Genomic DNA, 22,591 nt, shown 5'->3' on the forward strand with positions numbered 1-22,591 from the left:
ACATGAGGACATACCGCGAGCTCCGGCAAGGCTGGAAGAGGAGTTTTGGGCCAAAGTCAGCACCTACACATGGCGCGATCTCTGGCGCTATTTTATTGAAGAAAAATTTGCTCACAGTGTCTTCAACAAAATTTAAATATTTAACTCAAACATGTAGCAGGAGAGCGGGGAAAGGTTTATTGTTTTTTTGTATATAACAACAGCAAGGCGTGCAGGATGGGGGAGCATATATCAGGATGGGGGGAGTATATACCAGGATAGGAAGGGAGAGCATATACCAGGATGGGGAGAGCATATACCAGGGTGGAAGAGCATATACCAGGGTGGAAGAGCATATACCAGGGTGGAAGAGCATATACCAGGGTGGAAGAGCATTTACCAGGGTGGAAGAGCATTTACCAGGGTGGAAGAGCATTTACCAGGGTGGAAGAGCATTTACCAGGGTGGAAGAGCATTTACTAGGGTGGGGGAGCACAAACAAGGATGTGTGACTATATACCAGGATTAGCTATTGAACCCGTTATACGCCCGGGTTGTTGGCATTTTTATTGGTACATTTTTGTGCTAGTGTAAAGGATCAAGCAGGAACGTGGGGTGCAGTGACGAGACGCAGGCTGAGCAAGGGTTATCAGGTTTATATAAAGGGGAATACTCCACGCAGAGAGGTAAAGGGTTAAAATGTAGTGAGACAAAGGGTTATACAGGGAAGAAAAACAGCACATTAAATCAAAGGATATTCTTAAGGTGAAGAACAATCGCAAGGGTGTCAGGAAGTCCTTAAACTGCAGCTACTGCTGCGAACTCAATGGGGCCGGTAATGGCTGGTGCTGTGTCCTTTTTAATGGGGTCCAGCAAGCAAACACCCCTACTTCTGTAAACAATGGTCAGTCTCCGTACCTTCCACTGTCCCTAGTCCATATACTGTAGATGTCTACAAGGTCACGGGCCACGGTACTGTCTAGGCTCGATGTGACTCTTGCACAATTCTCCTGACAGTCTCAGTAAAGTGGGCCCAAAGTGGCTGACAGTAATAAGGGTCTTTTACTTGCACCCTGACTGGGCCATTAAACACCTGCCGAGCCACGCTGGGCAAGTGCCTGTCCTGTCCCTGGTCACTCTTATGGGGCATTTGTGTTGTACTCACGGACACGGAGCGTTCTGTGCCTTGCTTTCTTGCAGCCACCGAGCTTACACTGCACTTCACCTTCTTTCTGGTCACCGCTGTTGGCGGCGGGCGACGACAGGCACTGGCTTGCACGCTGCTGGTGCTCCTGACTGAAGCACTCCTCTCTGTGACTGCTGCAACACCCAGCTCAGCTCTGTGTGTACGGCTCTACACACCTCTGCTCTGAATTGCTGCTGGGCACACTGCTTACCTCACTGTAGCAGTTCCTGTCCTTCCGGTCGACTGCAGCACAGCCTGTCGCAGCGCTAGTACTCCGTGTCAGGATGAGGAGCGAAGCGCACTGCTCACCCCACTGTACGCTGCTCTGACTTGGCGCCAAACTCTCCTTTTTTGTGCGCTTTTCCTTCCTATACTCATGTGGCTGCGTGCTCTTTCTAGGTTCTCCCCGCCCCCGCCTGTCAGCAGGAAGCTCCATCTCTCAGCCTTCCTAGTTCCGGACTCGGCATGCCAGTACCCGGCAGTCCAATCCATCTCCTTACATTCCCCCTCTCTTTTAGCTCGCCATTCCACGGGCAAGGTTTTATCATACTCCATGATGCTCGTCTGAGGGCCAACAGATGCCCATAATTTCTGCAACCTCTCCTGCATCATATTCTGTCACTAAAGCTTGTTAGGGTCACTCCAAACTTCAGATTGAGTGGTAGGGAACGGGGGTTCATCCAGGTCCCACGGAGCAGCAATCTCCAAAGCCTGTTCCTCTTCTGGATCAACATATGACACGTTGAGATATTCTCCCTCTTCATATTCCATAGTTGCAGGGGGAAACATTTCAGACATACCTTACATCTCCTCTACTTGGTCAGGATCCCTTGGGCTGGCGGGTGGCAAACTTTTCATTTCAGAGAATGGGACAATTGGGTCTCCTCACTATCAGAAACCTCAGAAACGAGCGTCACAGGAACACGTGGAACTTTCTCCCCTTCTTCGAGAACTTGTGGTAGGCAAGGTAGCAAAACACTTCGGTGGTCTCCTTACACTATGTTATAGGGATCCTGTCACCAGAAATAACGCTGTTAACCTGCAGATATGCGGTCAATCTGCAGGTTAACAGCCTTATTATGCTGCCTGGTGCATGCACGCAGCGGAATGCAGAAGAGAGAAAATGATCTTTATTCTTTGCAGTATGGTCATTTTAAAAAAGTTTGCTCATTTCTGCATCAAGATACGGTGTTTATTCTTCCCTAGTGAGCTCATCCAACACATCACATAAAGTAGAGTATCAATAATCAGTTGTGTACAGAAGGTATAGAGAAACACCTTTGTACATAGAAGAACTTCATATGCTGCCATGTCACGTCTCACCACGACTACTCTGTAATGGTCTTGTACTGGCATGCTCCTGCACTGTCACTTTTCCATCCAGCCTTCACAAAATAGTCCATGGCTGCGCTGGTGGAGATGCTGCACTAAATTCACAGTGTCACTTAGTTCATTGTGTAAGAGTCAAATTAGCCAATCTGCTATTACCAGAGATAAGTTGTTACCGGGTTTTGAGTAGATTATTACTGGACACTACTTCTAAATTCTTTCCTGATCGGCCTACATATTTCTTGTTGACCTCAAAACGGTCTGGCCTCTCACTTGACTGTCCTTCCAGGACCGGTACGGCCGCTAGAAATTCAACATATAATTACAGTAATCTGTGACATTGCATTTAGTGGTCACTACTCACCTGGGTAGTCACATGAAGGAATCTCCTCTTTACACCGCTCATCACCACTCACATATGTCTCTGTAGTATTAATATGGGTCAGATCTTCACCCTGAAACAAATATTGTAAAAATCACAAACAAATGGAGAAGTCGCATCTATGATCAGCTCTAATCCTGCCATCTCCACCGCTCCCATTTCACCAGTATAAAACATAATACTGGTGGATAAAACAAGACTGAGCACAAGACCTTCACAGCCATCTACACATCATAGGGGAGATCTCATGACACCTTCTCTCCATCTACCTGATGATCCTGAGGAACATTGGCATCTTCTTGGTTACAGTCCTGTGGAAGTAGAGGAGGGGGACATCTCTCTGGTGTTGTCTTCTTACTGGATAGATCTGGAGGAAACACATACAGGGACTGAATTCATTCTTTACATACAGATAATTATAGGCCGTGTGTATTTAGCCCTGTCTATTACCTGGTGATGTGAGGGACTGGGGAACCTCCATCATGAAGTCCTTGTACAGATTTTTGTGTCCTTCTAAATACTCCCACTCCTCCATGGAGAAATAGATGGAGACATCCTGACACCGGATAGGAACCTGACACATACAATGATACCGTCATCCCCCCGATCCCTTCATAGCGTTACTGTATAATGTCCCAGCATTCCCAGCAGCGTCACCTCTCCAGTCAGCAGCTCAATCATCTTGTAGAGAAGTTCTAGGATCTTCTGGTCATTGATGTCCTCATGTATCAGGGGGTGAAGAGTAGGCCCCGTGATTGGGCTCAGGGGTCTTCCCCATCCCTCAGACACAGGGTCCTGACAGCGCTCACTAGAGGTCTTCTTCACTATTGTGTAATCCTGGTTATGGAGAGACACATTAATAAATCTTACTACAGACATTTCCAGAGTCCTCACCTCTCTAGTTCTGTCCATCTGTTATTCCCATAGATAACGATGTGGTAATAAGAAGCCATGACTTATCTGGAGAACTCTTGCAGGAGGTGCCATTGATGAGGAGAGGCTGCCATCTGCTGCCCAGCCAAAATTAAGTGGAACCAAAGTATGCTTGAAGGCTTGCAGGGGGAGTGACCTTTGCGCTTGAGTGGATCATGTGACCCACAGGAAAGTTTTCCCTAGTACAAAAGCCCTGCAAGCCCCATCCACGAGGATATTTGGCAACAGGGAAGGGAGCGGGGCAGACATGCTCCAGAGACACCACTGAGACCAGCATGGCAGGCGTCAGTGGGGAGTCTACGCCACCCAGATGTTGATCACCTTCTGGCAATTCCCCAGAAGCTATCCCCAAAAACGCCTTATTCTTGTCAAAGCCAGAAGCTGTGTACTGGTGCGCTGGTCAAGTCTCTGAGGCCCGACTATGCCTGTCAAGAGCTGACGCCCAGTCCTCTCCGCCTTGAACATGAGAGACTTCTGCCTATGGTCAAGCCGAGAAGACCCATGCGGAGAGTGTGACAGGAGAGGCACGCCTGCGATTGAGGATGAACGGTGCGAGAGAGTAGGGCCGTCACTTCTAGCTATCATCAATGGTACCGGGATCAGCTGGGATTAGGAGTACAGATTGGGAGGAGGCCGGTAGGTGCGTTAGAGGCTAACGGGCTTTAATACACTATTTCAGGACTTGCTGCCTAGCGGGAAAACCCGGTGACCCCTGCTAGAACCAGAGCTTTGGGTGAGAACTCACATGGTGAATCCCAAGACTGGGCACACCACCTTTATGAAAAGGACACTAACGTTAAATAGTGAAAGACTTTCTTGTTTAGTCAAAACCTGTTGTTATTCCCTCTACTGAAAAAATTGCATAGCTACTATCACTAATTGTTTAAAGGTTACTGTTGTATATAAAGAGAATTATATCAACCCTTGGCAGTTTCCACCTCGTGATCTCTGCTCGCTGCATCCAGACACCCGGATTACTTTTGGTGTATTCAGTAGGATGCAACATCAGAAAAAGAGATAGTGGACTATTCTGTGAACCAAGCCAGGCAAAGGAAATATACACTTGGTGGCTATACTCAGCAACCTTCGCAAGTTCACAGGGAGCAGTGTGTCGCTGTGGGACTGAGCAGAGATGTTGAAAAACATGCTATGCATGTATGCCCTGGCCCCTTCCATTTAGGCCAAGTTAACCCTCCTGACCCTTGATCGAGAGGCCCGGCAGGCAGTAATGTATCGCCCACCTAGGGATCATGACTCTGTGGAAAAGGTGATAAAAATCTTGGAAGATATGCATGATGACACCATGGACCTAAGGCACCTCAGCATGTGGTTGTTCTAGCGGGTCCAAGGGGAAAGTGAGATCATAGCTCAGTATGTTATGCATTGCAGGAAGTGACGGCCCATATCACTAAGAAGACCCAAGATGGGAACCGAGGACTGGGTTCCTTGGACTAAGTGATGTGGGACCAACTCATTCAGGACTGAAGCATCCCTCTCTGAAGCAGATCTTATTGGAGCGTCCATGCCCGAATCCCGGTCTGGGATTCCTTGCGGTTGGGGCCAAAGTTAGAGTCTCAGAGACAGAGGCCCCTGTTTTCACTGCCGCGGTCTGGAGTCATGAAGTGGTCACCTCTGAGTCAACACTTACTGTGTCTGACTGGGAGCAGGAGATACGTCAAAAAATTTGGGACATTCGAGGTAAGCTGTGCAGCATCAACAGGACGCTTGAGGCCAATCGTCTAGCTGATCTCCTGACCCCACATGAGAGGAGGTCAGAGAGGGGAAGCCACTCCTTTCAGACCACAGCATGCCGCGTCCATAACCCACCAACAGAACGCGAGCAAGAGTGTTGTGCGCCCTTCCACCCAAGGTTCATTTCAAGAGACTGTCTATATCGAGAAAGGAGGAGACGTGGTGCCCATTAAACTAATGCGCCCCACGGCCGTGGAATATACCATGGGGTTTCGAGCCTCAGAGGGAGAAGAGAGAATTCTGAGGATATTGTCGCCGAGAGACCCATTACCTGGGCTGAATTCAATGGGTCAACACACTCACTGCTTAATGGGCACGGGGTATCAGTTGACCACAATACCTGAGGCATATTTCCAGAGTTATTTTCCCAATATTGCTTGCTCCAGAAAAGAACACAGCATCCGACTGGTGGCGGCTAATCAACTGCCTATCCCGGTAGCAGGAGATGTGTGGATGTCTGTCCGGGTGTGCAGGAACGATCTGGGCTGAAAAGGAATAGTGTTGACAAAGGAGTCTGGAGGCGGATGACCTATTGTAACCCTGGGCATGAATGTGCTCAAAGAAGTGGGACAATTCTTAGCTGAGGAACCCGATAAAAACAATTGGACCAGTGACACCTGTGACCCAGAAAGTATGAAGGTGTTCCAGCAAGTCAGCAAAATTCAGATGTTGCCTGCTGCCTCCCAATATCTCGGCAATGTATTGATACCACCCAAAGCCACAGTGACACTGCCAGTGGGACAGACTGTGCTGACTTTGCCGGTACTAGCCCATGTATCCTTAGAGGGTGTGGACGTCCATATTGAGCCTATAGGGGGAGAAGATGCGATTTCCGGTTGCCTACACCCTGGCCACTGTGCGACAGGGATGAGTACCTGTGCACTGTAAAACCATAAGTGGAGCAATTCTACAGTTGATGCCCCGACAAGAAGTGGCTCGAGTTTGTATAATGCCGGAAGCTATCCCCAGAGCTGATGCTACAGGACTGACATCTGTGGGAAGAGACCCAAGGACCTTAGCGGTATCGCATGATAGTCAGGAAAACCGAAGCAAACCACTGGCTGGACTTCACCTCTTGGAACAGATAGAGGCCAACCTCAGAGTTTTTCACGAGGTAAGTTGGGCAGGTTTAACAGTTATTACAGCGATATCGAAAGATGTTTGCACAGAATGAAGAGGACTTTGGATGCACTCATGCTATTCCTCATGAGATCCCTACAGCAACCACTGCTCCCATTCAAGAGAGGTATTGGCAGGTCCTACCTCAGATGTACCAGGAGATGAAAGAATTGTTGGCCCACATGCTGTGCAATGATGTGATCCGCGAGAGCCAGAGTCCTTGGGCGGCGCCTGCTCTGCCCATTCTGTGCAGCAAGATATTTTTAAGTGCTGCTCCAGCTATCGCCAGTAGGTGTCATAAGTTGCTCTTCTCTTTCTTATTCATGTGTTTGGAATATTTTGTTTTCCTAAATGGTTAACTGTTCAGAACCGTCCTTCTTCCTTCCCTAGTAAACAACATGTAACCATTTTCAGCTGGTCTTCTGACTAGCTCATATCAGCTCAGCTCTCTGCAAAACCACTGCTTATAACAAGTGGATTCCGGTAAGGTTAATGCAATAATGAGTTATGCATCTGCGTTAGCAGCCATATAGCAGCCCCCATGATGTTTGCAATGCATGTTCAGCTTCTGTAATTGTTACGGAGTGTGTTTCGGATGGCAAAAAACAAGGAGAGCAACACGGAGTGGACCCTCTGGGTCACGGCCCCAGAGCCCCTGCGGACGAGCTGGACCAGGTGGAGCCACCCCCTATACAGGGAGTGTTAGGGGCAGGCCCACAAGGGATGGAACCGTGACAGCCGGAGCCAAAGGGACGACTGGGTGAGCACCAGAGGAACTAGGGTGGAGAGTCAGCAGAGCAGCGGCACGGGAGGTCAGTGGTAGGAGACAGAAGGACGCAGACACTTGGAGGGTTCGAAGCAGGTAGTGGCTGGAGGCTGCAAGAGAGAGAGCGGGTAAGAGAGGGCACGGACAAGGAGTTCACAGGGGCGCAAGCACACCGGGAAGGAGGCAGGGAAACGGAACAGCCAGAGGGGCGAATCCAGAGAGAACAGCAAAAGAAACCTAACTGAGTGGGGCTAGGAGGTGAAGCGTAGCAGGGCCTGAGAGCGTACAAGGCGCTGGCCAAAAGGACAGCAGCCCGGGAACGATACACAGGCGTCTTACCTGGGGAGACGCCTGCCAGAAATAGGCGATGGGCGCCGCCATGTTGGGGGCGGAGCCACCGCGTCACATGACGCCGTCAGAGCTCCGGCCAGAGGAGCGTGGGAGCGACGTCGGGGAGGCCGGAGGTCAGCAGCGGGGACGCGCCGGGGAGCGGGTGCGCGCCGGGAGGTGCGCACAGGACACGGCAGGTGAGTATCAGCGGCGGCCGTGACAGTAATGCTATTTCACTGCATGATAGTTACATGCATCCTCTGTCCAGTGAATGCATAGCTGGCAGCCATTAGTCCTTTTAGATATCTTTCTCCTTTGCTGCTGTGTATAATATATTGCTCAGCTTTTATATAATGCATGATAACAGCATCCTGTATAATTGCTACTGATGTGATAGTACTTTGTATTGCTGTGACTACCGGCCAGTATTTGTGTATTGTATATTATCTACCAGTACTGACATGCTGCATTTTGTCTCTTATAGTTTTCACCTGAATCATCCACATTGTGTACAATATCTGAATCATCCATAATTGTGTTCAACAATCTCTGATACCCTCTACAATTTTGTACAACAACCCCTGATTTCATCTACTACTGTACCATGTTATCATCTCCCATTGTTGTCCATCCCAATAAATATAGACTTAAGCACCCATACAGTCTTGTTTCTGTGAGTGGATGAAAAGTTAAGCCGTATGCTGGAATCCACACAGCGTCATAAGTGGAAGAAGGCAGAACAGCGCCCATCATGTTAGTTTTGAAAAAGGATGGTACCCTGCATGAGTTTCAGCGTGGACTACCTAAGGATGAACGCATGTACTGTATGGGAATCCTATCCCTTGCCGAGAATTGAGGAGTCCCTATCTGCATTAGGAAAAGCCAAATAATTTTCCTCTCTTGATTTAGCCAGTGGCTACTGGCAAGTTCTGGTAGCTGAGAAGGACAGCCAGAAAACAGCTTTTGTCCTCCCTGTGGACCTGTTCAAGTTCAAACAGATGCCTTTCGGACTGACGAATGCACCAGGAACCTTACAGTGGTTGATGGAAAGATGTTTTGAACTTTGAAGCCACTTTGATCTATCTAGATGACATAGTCATTTATTCCGCCACATTTGAAGAGCATCTTCACCGGTTGTAGCAGCTTCAAAGACACAGATTAAAAATAAAGCCCCTGAAGTGTCATCTATTCAAGCGAGAAATTGAATACCTGAGACACACTGTGTCTAGTGAGGGAGTTTACCAGAGTGCAGAGAAAATGGCTGCAGTACTGAAGTGGCCCACACCTACCAACCTGAGAGAACTGTGAGCGTTCCTAGTGCTGGTCGAATACTACTGCAGGCTCATAAGGGACTTTGCCAAGACTGCAGTACCACTCAATGAGTTGTTGCGGGGCATGGCTGGAGTAGCCAAACGTCATCTCATTCAATGGGGACCATGACAAGAGGAAACATTTCAGGCATTGAAGATGGCATTGACAGATGCCTCAATCTTGGCCTACCTGACTTCTCACAGCCCTTTGTACTGTACATCGATGGAAGCCCTTAAGGACTGGGGGCAGTATTGGCTCAGGTACAATAAGGAAGAGAGCGGGTGGTCGTGTATGCCAATAGGTTACTGAGAGACACAGAAGAATCCGGACAATTACAATTAGTTCAAACTGAAGTTGTTGGTGCTAGTATGGGTCATGACTGAGAAATTCACTATTTGCTGAAGTCAGAAATACATGTGTGGACGGACAACAACTCACTGGCCTGCCTAGAAAATGCGAAGCTGGGAGTGCTACAACAGCAGTGGGTCACAAGGATGTCTAAATACTAGTACAAGATCTATCAGTCCCAGAATACGCACACAGACGACTTGTCCAGAGTCACCCAAGCCTGACCGAACACAGACATAGATGAAAAGCTTGAGGCTGATGAGATCCCGAATTTTAGGCAGTTCACCGTGACTGTAGTAACCACTCAGAAGTCTAGAGAAGAGCCCAGACCCACCCAAATTCTTGGCCGTTCAAGGGACAAGTGGATACATCTACAACAGTCCAATCCAGAGCTGGAAAGGCTGAGGAAGTGGGTCGCTCTGGTGCAAAGGCCTGATCAGAAAGCTAGGGCTGCTTCACCCCAAGTACCCTGCAGATCTTGGGCCAGTGGGAAAGGCTCTTCCTGAAATATGGCCTGCTGTGCTGAAGGATTCAGCTCCCTTGAGAATTCGAAATTACCTGGCAAGTAGTGGCTCCAGAAGCGCTGATAGTACAGCTGGCTAAAGAAGATCATGAAAGGGGTGCCCACTTCAGTGTAGATGGGACCTTTCGGTGGCTGCAACGACTGGTGTACTGGCCTCAACTGAGGCAGAAGGTTGAAGGAGTTTGATGAATATGTCACCGGTGAGAGCTGAACAAACTCTGAAACAGAGGGCTCATATTCAGGCTATTCGAACCTCTGCGCCTATAGAGGTCCTGATGATCGGAACACCATACAATGGCTACGGGTATTGCTTGGTGATGACTGATCACTTCACCAAGTTCATGGTGGTGACTCCCATCCTGGATCAGACAGCCGAAGGTACAGCCATAGACATCTGTCAGAACTTCATTCACATATATGGATGCCCGAAGCGAATTCCAGGGACAAGTGATGGCTGCACTGTATTGTATCTAAGGAAATGACAAATTCAAAACTTGGTTGAGCAGAAGTTTTGTGAAGAGGAATATTCAAATCGATCCCCAGTGTCAGGAGGACAAATTCAGCCAGGGGATCATGTACTGGTGCATGCCAAATGACCCAGGAACAAGCAGGATCATCGTTGGGAGGCGGTACCCTACCAAGTGGTGAGGAAGATTCACCCGAATAACTCAGTTTACAAGGTTTTTCCTGAGGGAGATGACGCAGTAACACCTCGGGTGTTGCACAGGAATATGCTGCGACCCTGCTCTTCTGAAGTAGAAGACTGTAACGAGGCAGGTCTCCCAACAGAAGTCGCTGACATCACGTAAAGTGGAGTCTTAGAGGATGAGGAAGAATGGATTGCAAAACCAATGAGTTCACTCGAGATGCCATTGGCGCTCTCGAGTGGGAGAGAAAACTAACTTGAAGTCAATTTGCCACCTCCAGTGGCTGAGTCTCCAAGTACCCCAGACGCGCCTTTACAGGAAGAGCACAGCAAGACTGAGCAGGCCAACGTCGGAATTTCCCCTGTCTGGTCCCACATACAGCAGAAGACCAAGCAGTGCGTTCAACTTTTTGCTGAACTCGGTCTACCTGTGGAGAAACTTCAAACTCGAAAGAAATACACTCGCCCAATGACTGCTGAGCAAAAAGGTGGAGGAATGTAACAAGAAGCCATTACATATCTGGAGGACTCTTCCAGGAGGTGCCATTGATAAGGAGAGGCTGCCATCTGCTGGAACCAAAGTATGCTGGAAGGTTTGAAAGGGGAGTGACCTCATGTGCTGGACTGGATCAAGTGACCCACAGGAAATACTTCCCTGCTATAAAAGCTCTGCACACCCATCCATGAGGAGATTTGGCACCAGGTAAGGGAGCGGGGAAGACATGCTCCAGAGACACAGCTGAGACCAGTGTTGTAGGCCTAAGAGTGGAATCTACGCCACCCAAGTGTTGTTCACCGCTTGGCAAGGTCGGGATTCCCCAGATGATATCCCCAAGAACGGCTTACACTTTTCAGATCCAGAAGCTGCGCCTGTCAAGAACTGAAGCCCTGTCCTCTCCACTTTGAGCCTGAGAGACTTCCGCCGATGGTCAAACCACGAAGACCCGTGTGGAGATTGCAACAGGAGAGGCACATCTGCAATTGCGGGGGAACGGTGCAAGTAAGCAGGGCTGTCACTTCTAGCTATCATCAATGGTACCGGGATCAGCTGGGATTAGGAGTTCAGGTTGGGAGGGGGCGGGTTGGTGCGTGGGAGGCTCAATGAGCTTTAATAGACTGCATCAGGAAGAGAATTGCGGCCTAGCGGGAAAACCCAGTGACCCCCGCTAGGGCCAGAGCTTTGAGTGAGAACTCACGTGGTGACTCACAAGACTGGGCGCACCACCTTTGTGTAAAGGACACTAACGTTAACTAGTGAAAGACTTTTGTTTATTCTAATCCTGTTGTTATTCCCTCTACTGTAAAATTGCATAGCTACTAACACTAATTGATTAAAAGTTACTGCTGTATATAAATAGCATTATATCACCCCCTGGCTGTTTCCGCCTCGTGATCTCTGCTTGTTGCATCCAGACACCTGTATTACAATGTAATTTGATGTCATCAGAATCACTCACCTCTCCAGTAATCTGGAAGAGGATCTCTAGGGTGAGCTGTAATATCCTCTCCGCCATCTTGTCTCTGTCCATATCCATCCTTGAAGGGTCAAGGCAGATTTTGTAGTAGATGTCAACGTAAAAGATAAAATTTATCAGGAACCTGAATGGAAAGAAGGTGAGATTATGTACAATCATACAAAACACTATGGAAAAATAAAAACAACAAATTACTGGGTTGGTGCTGCTAGCTGAGAGCAAAAACCTAAAATGTAAAGTTCAGACTGTAACACCATTACAAGCACCTCTTCATGGTCTTCCCTCTACCTCTATGCAGGGACGCCGGTATATTCACTGCCCCAGTCACACGGCGTGGTCCCCTGCATGTTCCTTGCCTCCTGGCCTGTGTGTGAGCACCACACCTCCCAGTGCGCGCTCCCGTGTTCTTAAGGGGGCAGCTTTTCCACATAGTAAAATGCCTCCATTTGCTGGGAAGCATTTAGTTTAAGAGTACACCTGCAAGATGGATCCCAACCAATAGCTGGGAGGCATCTTGTTTTAAAGGCACCTTCCCCAGTAGGGTGATGTCAAGCACTACAGTGAATAATTAGTAAGTGAGGGGGTCTCAGTGAAATTGTGAGGTCCCCTGGTACTGATGTGGCCAATGTCCTGAACCTGTAGTCCCTGGTCATTGTGCGGACAGTCCTGAATCTGAAGTCTCTGGTCCTTGTTCAACCAGTCCTGAATCCGAAGTCCCTGATCCTGGTGAGGCCAGTTCCTGAACCTTGTCCTTGGTCCTAGTGCCGCCAGTGCCTGAGCCTTGTCCCCCGTCCTGTGAGTGGCCAGTCCCTGAATCAGTATCCGAGACCTGTGTTTCTGAATGTGTGATATTGAAGTCCCCCGTATACCCGAACTGCTACAACAAGTCTCCGAATTAGTCTGTGTCAGTAACCATCCTATAGAGGATCTAGAACTTAGTAGTCTGAAAGCAGCCCTAGTCCTCTCCATGTCTGCGTACCTGACCCCTGAGGTCAGCAGTCGCAGTACTGTGGACTGCCTAGGAGTGGTACCTGGTGGCTACCTGCAGCCAAGCCTGACTCCACAATCAGAAGCTCCATTGTACACCAAGTATCCCGCTACACCCCTCCTAGCTAAGCCTGGCACAGTGGGCCCACGAACCACGTGCGCCACCTGGGTGCTTTACACAGACATCAAGTATCTTTCTTCAGTTGGGATCACAAAAAAATGTTAAAAATGAATATAGAGTAAGGAGATATTGAATAATACAATTCAATATACGGCCTATTGGTTTCCGCTGGAAAACCAAAGAGAAAGAGGGACAAACTATGTATAGCCGCCATGGCAAAATTTTTGACATGCCCTTAACTGCACCCATAGCCAGAGATCCAGTAGTATTAAAAACTAGATATTTATTGATAATTCATAAAAACATAATAAAAGGGAATAAAACTGCAGAAACATGTCTCACAAAGAGAGATGCCACTAGAAATATCAGAACAATAATATATACATGATCATGAACCAGATATACCAGCCAAAGGGCAGGGAATAAAGAAAAATCAAACTAGTAACAAACACCTGGCACAGAAACCGTTCCAGTGGTGAAACCAGTGGTGAAACGCACGTTGGGGTGGGGAGCTGCTACTTACTTTAACTCTTCTGATCTCCAGGTAACTATATTATACTTATGACATTTTTCTGATCACATAAAGCTTTCCTTTCTCATTGATTTGTTGATTATACACTCGCAGTTATAGTGGAACGGTTTCTGTGCCACGTGTTGTTTGATTTATCTTTATTCCCTGACCATTGGCTGGTATATCTGGTTCATGATCATGTATATATTATTGCTCTGATATGTCTAGTGGCGTCTCTCTTTATGAGACATTTTTCTGCTTTTTTTATTCCTTTATGGATCATCAATAAATATCTAGTTTTTAATATTACTGGATCTCTTCTATTTTTCTCTGACAATAGTAATTCGAAATTTGTTTCTAGTGTTGATTTGAAGTGCCAGTTCCATGTTTTCAGGACTTTGTGTTAATTTGTGTTCACACAAAGCCTAAACGTTGCAGGTTTTCGCGCACTGAAATATGTGGAAACGTTTCATGGTTTTTACCACATATTGTAAATTGGCATGTCCAGAGGTGTAGCTAGGTGTAATAATAAGATATGACTTCGCTGGAACATTCCAGAATCTCCCATTGTTACACTACAGATGAGATTTCTGCTTGTCAGACGCTGCAGAAGTGACTCCTCCTTCCCCCCCTTAGCAGCTGCAGCTGTGTGTATCTCCTGTGCCTGCTTGTAATCCTACACAAGACACTTCCTGTGCAAACATTCTCTCCAGCTAAGGAATGTTATTAAGCTGAGTGGAAGAATGTCTTTGTCCTGGCCATGAGGCCATTTTAGTTATGGGAAATATTAAAAGAAGCCATAGCTTACACCTTGTTCGTGACAGAGTTATGAAAATTACATTTCTGCAAAATGCTTCGACCCAACGTTCTGACCCATAATTTTCACTGTTCCAGCACCCACCGAAACTGAGAACTGGATTTCTCCTAAACGGTGTTACATAATTACTGCATGTTTGGTCTTGAATTATTGTTTTAGACAGGTTAAAAAAAATGATACCATGTGAATGTTTATACAAGGTACCCTCTGCGAGATGTAGTCATAAGGTTTGTAGTCATAACTGAACTCCTAGAGCAGGGGGATGATCACCACCAGACCGCCCCATTCGTGACGTCACAAACCCAAAGCTATAAGGCATTCCCTTCCAAAAACTGTTCATTCGAGCTGGAGGTTTGATGCCAAAAGGACCCCAGATGCAGGGAGACATGTGGCTCCGCCTCCTTCCCACATGGTTAGCCTAAAGACCATCTAAGCAACTGTAAGTGTTGATCCTTATGTTAATCCCATTTATTTTATATTTGCATTGTACATATCTAATGTCTCAACTTTGTAACAATCTTTTATCTGTGTAATCACTGCCCACCTTTTTGGGAATAAATTATAAAACTTATTAGGCTGTCTTCATGCTCTAAAAATGAACACATGCCTTTAAGATAATTACGCTACTGAATTGGGTTGGCTTCGAACCCCTCTATTACGTTTATAACTTAAGCAGAGAAATCTGGAGCTGGTGGTGGCGAAGTGTGGCCTGGACCCCGGGTACTGCTGTGTTATGATTGAGTCACCGTAGGAGGAAAAAACAGAAATGCTAGCAACGTCCTGAAAACCAGAGAAGTTGGCAACTATCAGATTGCAGACCCCTGAACCTATCAACACAACTAGCAGTAGCCGTGGGGGGTTCCTACGATGACCTAGACCCCTCGATCACAGCCGGAGAGATACATAGGCCTAAAGAAGGAAAGGGGAAATCTAACTGCCCCAGAGCAGACCCCAAAGCAATAGGCAGCCCCCCACATATAATGACGGTGAAGCAAGATGAAAACACTTACACAGACAGAAAGACAGGCTGAGCAAAGACGGGGCCCAAAAACTACCTAGATAGGAACGGATAGGAAGGCTGCTGTCTGCAATCTGCCAAAACCCTATCAGAGACAAAAGCCAACAAGCTGATATAAAAAAAGGCCCTGAAGCAACTAAGCTTCAAAAACTAAATCAGCGCTCAGGTACTTTCAGAAGACAGAGCTCAAGGAACACTGCACACTCCAGCAGGGAGTGGCAGAATCCAAAAAGCAAGAAAAACCAAAACAAATCTTAGATGCAAAAAGGCAAAACAGAAAACTTAGCTTTAGGAGAGCAGGAATCAGACTGGTGTCCAAGAGTCCACAGAGAAATCACCCGCAGGGCAGAAAGGGCATAGGCTGCCTTAAATCCAGTCAGTGACTCCACTCAGCCAATCGTCTTCAATAGTCCCAGGTGCCTGATAAATCAGGCTCACTACCTTCCTTCACTAGAATAGAGAGTTCACCAGGCCTCAGTGACGGAGGGGAAAATGAACTCACAACAGTACCCCCCCTTGAGGAGGAGTCACCGAACCCTCAACAACGCTACCAGGGCGATCAGGGTGAGCCCGATGAAAGGCACGCACCAATCTTTTGGCATGAATATCAGAGGCAGAGACCCAGGAATTATCCTCCTGACCATAACCCTTCCACTTAACCAAATACTGGAGTCTCCGTCTAGCCAGACGGGAATCCAGAATTTTCTCTACCTCATATTCCAAGTTACCTTCAACTAATACAGGGTCCGGAGGTGCCACCTCAGGCACAACTGGCTCAACAAACCTCTTCAACAAGGACTTATGGAACACATTATGGATCTTAAATGTGACAGGAAGAGCCAAACGAAAAGAGACAGGATTAATAATCTCCAAAATCTTGTAAGGTCCAATAAATCTAGGCTTAAACTTAGGAGAAGCCACCTTCATAGCAATATTTTTTGATGATAACCACACCATATCACCAATCTTAAACTGGGGACCAATGGTCCTATGTCGATTGGAAAACCGCTGGGCCTTTTCCTGGGAGAGAGATAACTTATCCACCACTTGGTCCCAGATCTGGTGCATTCTCTCCACCACAGTGTCAACACCTGGGCAGGCAGAAGGCTCCACCTGCCCTGAAGAAAATCGAGGGTGAAAACCAAAGTTACAAAAAAAAGGTGACATCAAAGTGGCAGAACTAGCTCTATTATTTAAAGCAAATTCGGCCAATGGCAAAAATGAAACCCAATCATCCTGATCAGCGGAAATAAAACATCTCAAATACGACTCCAAGGTCTGGTTTGTTCTCTCCGTCTGCCCATTGGTCTGAGGGTGAAAAGCAGAGGAGAAGGACAACTGAATTCCCAACTTGGAACAGAACATCCTCCAAAATTTAGACACAAATTGAACTCCTCTGTCAGATACAATGTTCTCAGGAATCCCGTGCAAGCGAACCACCTGTTGCAAAAACAGAGGCACCAACTCAGAGGAAGATGGCAACTTAGGGAGTGGTACAAGATGAACCATCTTAGAGAACCTATCACAAATCACCCAAATAACAGTCATTCTTTGAGAGACCGGCATATCAGAAATGAAATCCATTGAAATATGGGTCCATGACCTCCTGGGGACCGGCAAAGGCATCAACAACCCACTAGAGCGAGAACAAGATTTAGACCGGGAGCAAGTCCCACAGGACTGTACATAATTCCTGACATCATGAGACAAGGTGGGCCACCAAAACGAGCGACTCACCAGATCTCTAGTACCAAAAATACCTGGATGACCAGCCAATGCAGAGCAATGAACTTCAGACATCACTCTCTTCTACCACTGGTCAGGAACATACAACTTTCCACTGGGGCAACGCTCAGGTTTGTCCTCCTGGAACTCTTGCAGAGCAAGTCTCAAATCGGGCGAGATGGCAGAAAGAACTACCCCTTCGCCTAAGATGGTGGCAGGCTTGGTCACCACAGGAGAATCAGCAAAGAAACTCCTAGAGAGGGCGTCTGCCTTGACATTCTTAGTTCCAGGAAGGAAGGAGACCATAAAATCAAAACGTGTAAAAAACAAGGCCCACCTAGCCTGTCTAGGGTTCAAGCGTTTAGCCGACTCTAGGTAAATCAAATTTTTGTGGTCAGTGAGGACCACAACTTGATGTTTGGCTCCCTCCAACCAATGTCTCCACTCCTCAAATGCCCATTTCATGGCCAACAGTTCCCGATTCCCCACATCATAGTTACGTTCAGATGAAGAGAGCTTACGGGAAAAGAAAGCACAGGGATTCATTTTAGATGTTACCGGATCCTTTTGGGACAACACCGCTCCTGCACCAATCTCAGAAGCATCCACCTCTACCTGGAACGGGAGTGAGACATCAGGTTGCCGCAGAACCGGGGCGGAGGTAAATCTACGCTTCAGCTCCTGAAAGGAAGCAACCGCCTCCGGAGACCAATTCAACACATCCGCACCCTTCCTGGTCAGGTCAGTCAATGGTTTGGCAATACTAGAAAATTTTGCTATAAATTTCCGATAAAAATTAGCAAAACCCAAAAACTTCTGGAGGGCCTTCAAAGAAGTGGGCTGAACCCAATCATAAATCGCCTGTACCTTGGCCGGGTCCATTTCAATAGTTGACGGAGACAAAATAAATCCCAAAAAAGAAATTCTCTGTACTCCAAAAAGGAATTTTGATCCTTTGACATACAGAGAATTCTCTCTCAAGATCCGGAACACAGTCCGAATATGTTCCACATGAGAATCCCAATCCTTGGAGAAGATCAAAATATCATCCAGATAGATAATCAAAAATTTATCGACAAAGTCTCGGAAAATATCTTTCATGAAGCACTGGAAGACAGAAGGGGCATTAGTGAGCCCAAAAGGCATCACCAGGTACTCAAAATGTCCCTCCGGAGTATTAAACGCCGTCTTCCATTCATCCCCCTGCTTAATGCGGATAAGATTATACGCCCCCCTGAGGTCAAGCTTGGTAAACCAGCAAGCACCTCTGACTCTAGAGAATAGATCCGAAATCAGGGGTAACGGATACTGATATTTAATAGTAATTTTATTGAGGGCACGATAATCAATACAAGGCCTTAAAGAACCATCCTTCTTGGCCACAAAAAAAAACCCGGCACCTAAGGGTGAAGAGGATGGTCTAATATGACCCTTCTCCAACGCCTCCTTAATATAGGACCGCATAGCCTCATGCTCGGGTACAGATAAATTGAAGAGCCGACCCTTAGGAAATTTACACCCCGGGTTTAGTTCAATTGCACAGTCATAACTCCTATGAGGAGGCAAGGACGCAGACTCATTCTCACTAAATACATCATAGTAGTCCGCCAAATAGTCAGGAACCTCATGCGACTGAGGAGAGGTGGAAAAAACCGGAGACTCACTAAAGGTACACCGGCAACCCCAACTCACCACAGACACAGACTTCCAATCCAAAACTGGATTATGAATCTGCAACCAGGGAAACCCCAGAACAACGGCATCATGCAGACCATGCAACACCAAAAATCTGCAATTTTCTTGGTGGTCTGGGGCGACCCGCATGACCAACTGGGTCCAAAACTGAGGTTTATTTTTAGCCAGAGGGGTAGGGTAGCATCAATCCCCCTCAAAGGGATAGGCGTTTGCAGAGGTGTCAACGGAAATCCACAACGTTTAGCAAAATCCAAGTCCATTAGGTTTAGCGCTGCTCCCGAATCCACAAAAGCCTTGGCGGAAAATGTGGACAGGGAACAGATCAGAATAATCGCCAAAAGAAACTTAGGCTGAACCCCACCAACAGAAAACGTGTGTGCAAAGCGTTTCTCACGTTTAGGACAAACGGAAATAACATGTGAGGCATCTCCACAGAAAAAACACAGCTTATTACGCCTTCTGAATTCCTGACGTTGCGCCTTAGACAAAACTCTATCACATTGCATAGGTTCAGACGTCTGTTCAACCGGTGGCAACACCTCTCGTGTAATCCTGCGTTCACGTAAACGCCGATCAACCTGAATGGCTAAAGACATATAATCGTTCAGACCAGAGGGAACAGGAAATCCCACCATAGTATCCTTTACGGCTTCTGACAAACCCTTCCGAAAGAGAGCAGCCAAGGCACTATCATTCCAGGTAGTAAGGACCGCCCACTTTCGGAACTTTTGACAGTACAACTCTGCAGATTCTCGAGCCTGGTTCAATGCTAACAGGGTCTTTTCAGCCTGATCAATAGCATTAGGTTCGTCGTACAGCAACCCCAAAGCTTGAAAAAATGCGTTCACATTAGTCAGAATAGGGTCATCTGGTTTCAAAGAAAACGCCCAATCCTGGGGATCGCCGCGCAGCAAAGAGATGACAATTTTAACCTGCTGCGCGGGGCTCCCTGACGAGTTAGGCTTCAAAGCAAAAAATAATTTACAATTATTTTTGAAACTCAAAAATTTAGATCGATCCCCAAAAAATACATCAGGTCTAGGGATCTTTGGTTCAACAGCATGCGAACGAGCAAGGTAGGTGGAAATTCCCCGCACTTCCGCAGCGAGCTGCTCCACACGATCAGACAATTGCTTTATCTCCATTGAGAGAAAAAAAAAATTCCCCCTACGGCCTCAGAGATATAGAGGAAAGAATATACACACACCTTTTTTTTTTTTTTTAAACACAATTCTTTCCTGCTATGAGTACCCTAGGATCTGCGGTTTGGCGGGTGATTCTGTTATGATTGAGTCACCGTAGGAGGAAAAAACAGAAATGCTAGCAACGTCCTGAAAACCAGAGAAGTTGGCAACTATCAGATTGCAGACCCCTGAACCTATCAACACAACTAGCAGTAGCCGTGGGGGGTTCCTACGATGACCTAGACCCCTCGATCACAGCCGGAGAGATACATAGGCCTAAAGAAGGAAAGGGGAAATCTAACTGCCCCAGAGCAGACCCCAAAGCAATAGGCAGCCCCCCACATATAATGACGGTGAAGCAAGATGAAAACACTTACACAGACAGAAAGACAGGCTGAGCAAAGACGGGGCCCAAAAACTACCTAGATAGGAACGGATAGGAAGGCTGCTGTCTGCAATCTGCCAAAACCCTATCAGAGACAAAAGCCAACAAGCTGATATAAAAAAAGGCCCTGAAGCAACTAAGCTTCAAAAACTAAATCAGCACTCAGGTACTTTCAGAAGACAGAGCTCAAGGAACACTGCACACTCCAGCAGGGAGTGGCAGAATCCAAAAAGCAAGAAAAACCAAAACAAATCTTAGATGCAAAAAGGCAAAACAGAAAACTTAGCTTTAGGAGAGCAGGAATCAGACTGGTGTCCAAGAGCCCACAGAGAAAACACCCGCAGGGCAGAAAGGGCGTAGACTGCCTTAAATCCAGTCAGTGACTCCACTCAGCCAATCGTCTTCATTAGTCCCAGGTGCCTGATAATCAGGCTCACTACCTTCCTTCACTAGAATAGGGAGTTCACCAGGCCTCAGTGACAGAGGGGAAAATGAACTCACAACACTGCTGGCTGTGACGGAAAGGGGTTTTATAAGCTAAGTGGGTGGCTGCGGCCAGAGCATTTATAATTCCCTCACTGCAGCGTGTCGGGTGACCAGTCCTCATTGAAGCAGCCGGCGACCAAATATCCCAGATGTAGTTCCCCGACTGACCTGAGGGTAAGGGGGGCGCCGGAGAGCTGCGAGTTCCAAAGTGGAACTGAAAAGTTTGGTGAAGTATTGTGGGCAGTGGTGGGACAACCAAAATAACTGCGATAAATTGTTAGAGCAAGACTAGCTTGCTGTTTTTTTTATCACATGGTGCCAGCGGTGGGATAACTAGGATAAGCCCCCATTGTGTCTCTGATAGCCGTGTGTCGGCAGAGCGTCACATCCCTCCGTCCGTGACATACCGGTATCAGTGGCGGGGATCGTGACACTAGGGGTTTAGGTTTGGGGAGGGAGGGGGCGAAAACTTCTGAGTGGGCCCCTAACCAGGTAACCTTGATTACAACTCAGTGACGCACCCTAATAGTGGAGGAAAACCTCAGCAGATGACTACGATGTTACTGAAAATAATCTCTATATAAAGACCAATATTGATATCACCGCCGTATGGTCAGTGGTAGATACCAGTCCTACGGAACATATAAGTAGTTACAGCAGAGTTACAGATAGTGTCTTACTGCCGACGTTCTTTCTGATGGAATCATTCACGTTTCACGTCTTTTCCTTCTGACCCAGACCAACAATGACAATTCTCCAGCCAGGAATCGGCTACAGAGAATACAACAAAGATACATTTCACTTCTCATATTTTCAGCACCGTCACCATCTTTTCTCAAGCTGCACAAACCCCTCATCCTGCTGATATGGCAGCAGCGGCTCAGCATTGGGGTATGTGTCCCTATTACTGCACATACTGAGTGGTACTATGTGCCCTCTAAATTTTAAAGCAACTCTCTACAATCTAGTAATGCCAGGTGCAAGTGCCCTAGAAGTCAGGGCCCACATTTTGCCCCCTAGAAAGTAATAATTCCCTGTGTGCCCCTTTGACAGTCACAGTTACATTGAATAATGTCCCGAGTCTCCCCCTGTACAGCTCCCCTATACACAGTATGATGCTCTCTTATACACAGTATAATGCCCCCTCACTGTATATATACTGACCCCTTAATATCCCCCAAACTTTTTGATGGCCCCTCACTGTAATCTCCACACTGTATGGTGGCCCCCTGGATAGCCTCAATATAGCATAATACACCAGATAGTCCTCAATATAGTGTAATGCACTCCCCATAGGCAGACTCTACAGTATAATGCAGCCCCCCATAGGCAAACTCTATAGTATAATGCAGCCCCCCATAAGCAGACTGTCATGTAAGGCAATACCCCCCATATAGGCAAACTGTAAGGTAAGGCAGCACCCCCCATATCGGCAGACTGATAGGTAAAGCAGCACCCCCCCATAGACAGACTTATAGGTAAGGCAGCACCCCCTGCATAGACAGACTGATAGTAAGGCAGCACCCTCCACCCCATTGGCAGACTGCTAGTAAGGCAGGACCCCCCCACACCATAAGCAGAAT

At 47.2% G+C, this 22,591-nt stretch overlaps 1 protein-coding gene across 1 annotated transcript in view; it reads right to left on the reverse strand.

Moving 5' to 3' along the window:
- Positions 1–13,096, reverse strand: part of LOC141094217 (uncharacterized) — a 31,003-nt gene extending 17,907 nt beyond the window's left edge. Inside the window, exons 1-5 of the mRNA XM_073580016.1 lie at positions 12,062–13,096; positions 3,534–3,713; positions 3,327–3,450; positions 3,146–3,243; positions 2,859–2,949 (exon numbers count right to left, since the gene is read on the reverse strand). Coding sequence (XP_073436117.1) covers positions 2,859–2,949; positions 3,146–3,243; positions 3,327–3,450; positions 3,534–3,713; positions 12,062–12,238 — 670 coding nt within the window. The 5' untranslated portion in view covers positions 12,239–13,096. The remainder of the gene's footprint in view (positions 1–2,858; positions 2,950–3,145; positions 3,244–3,326; positions 3,451–3,533; positions 3,714–12,061) is intronic.
- Positions 13,097–22,591: the final 9,495 nt, after the last annotated feature.

Source organism: Dendrobates tinctorius, unplaced genomic scaffold, assembly GCF_039654945.1.
Source record: "Dendrobates tinctorius isolate UK_male_01 unplaced genomic scaffold, ASM3965494v1 ptg000063l, whole genome shotgun sequence".
Taxonomy (NCBI): domain Eukaryota; kingdom Metazoa; phylum Chordata; class Amphibia; order Anura; family Dendrobatidae; genus Dendrobates; species Dendrobates tinctorius.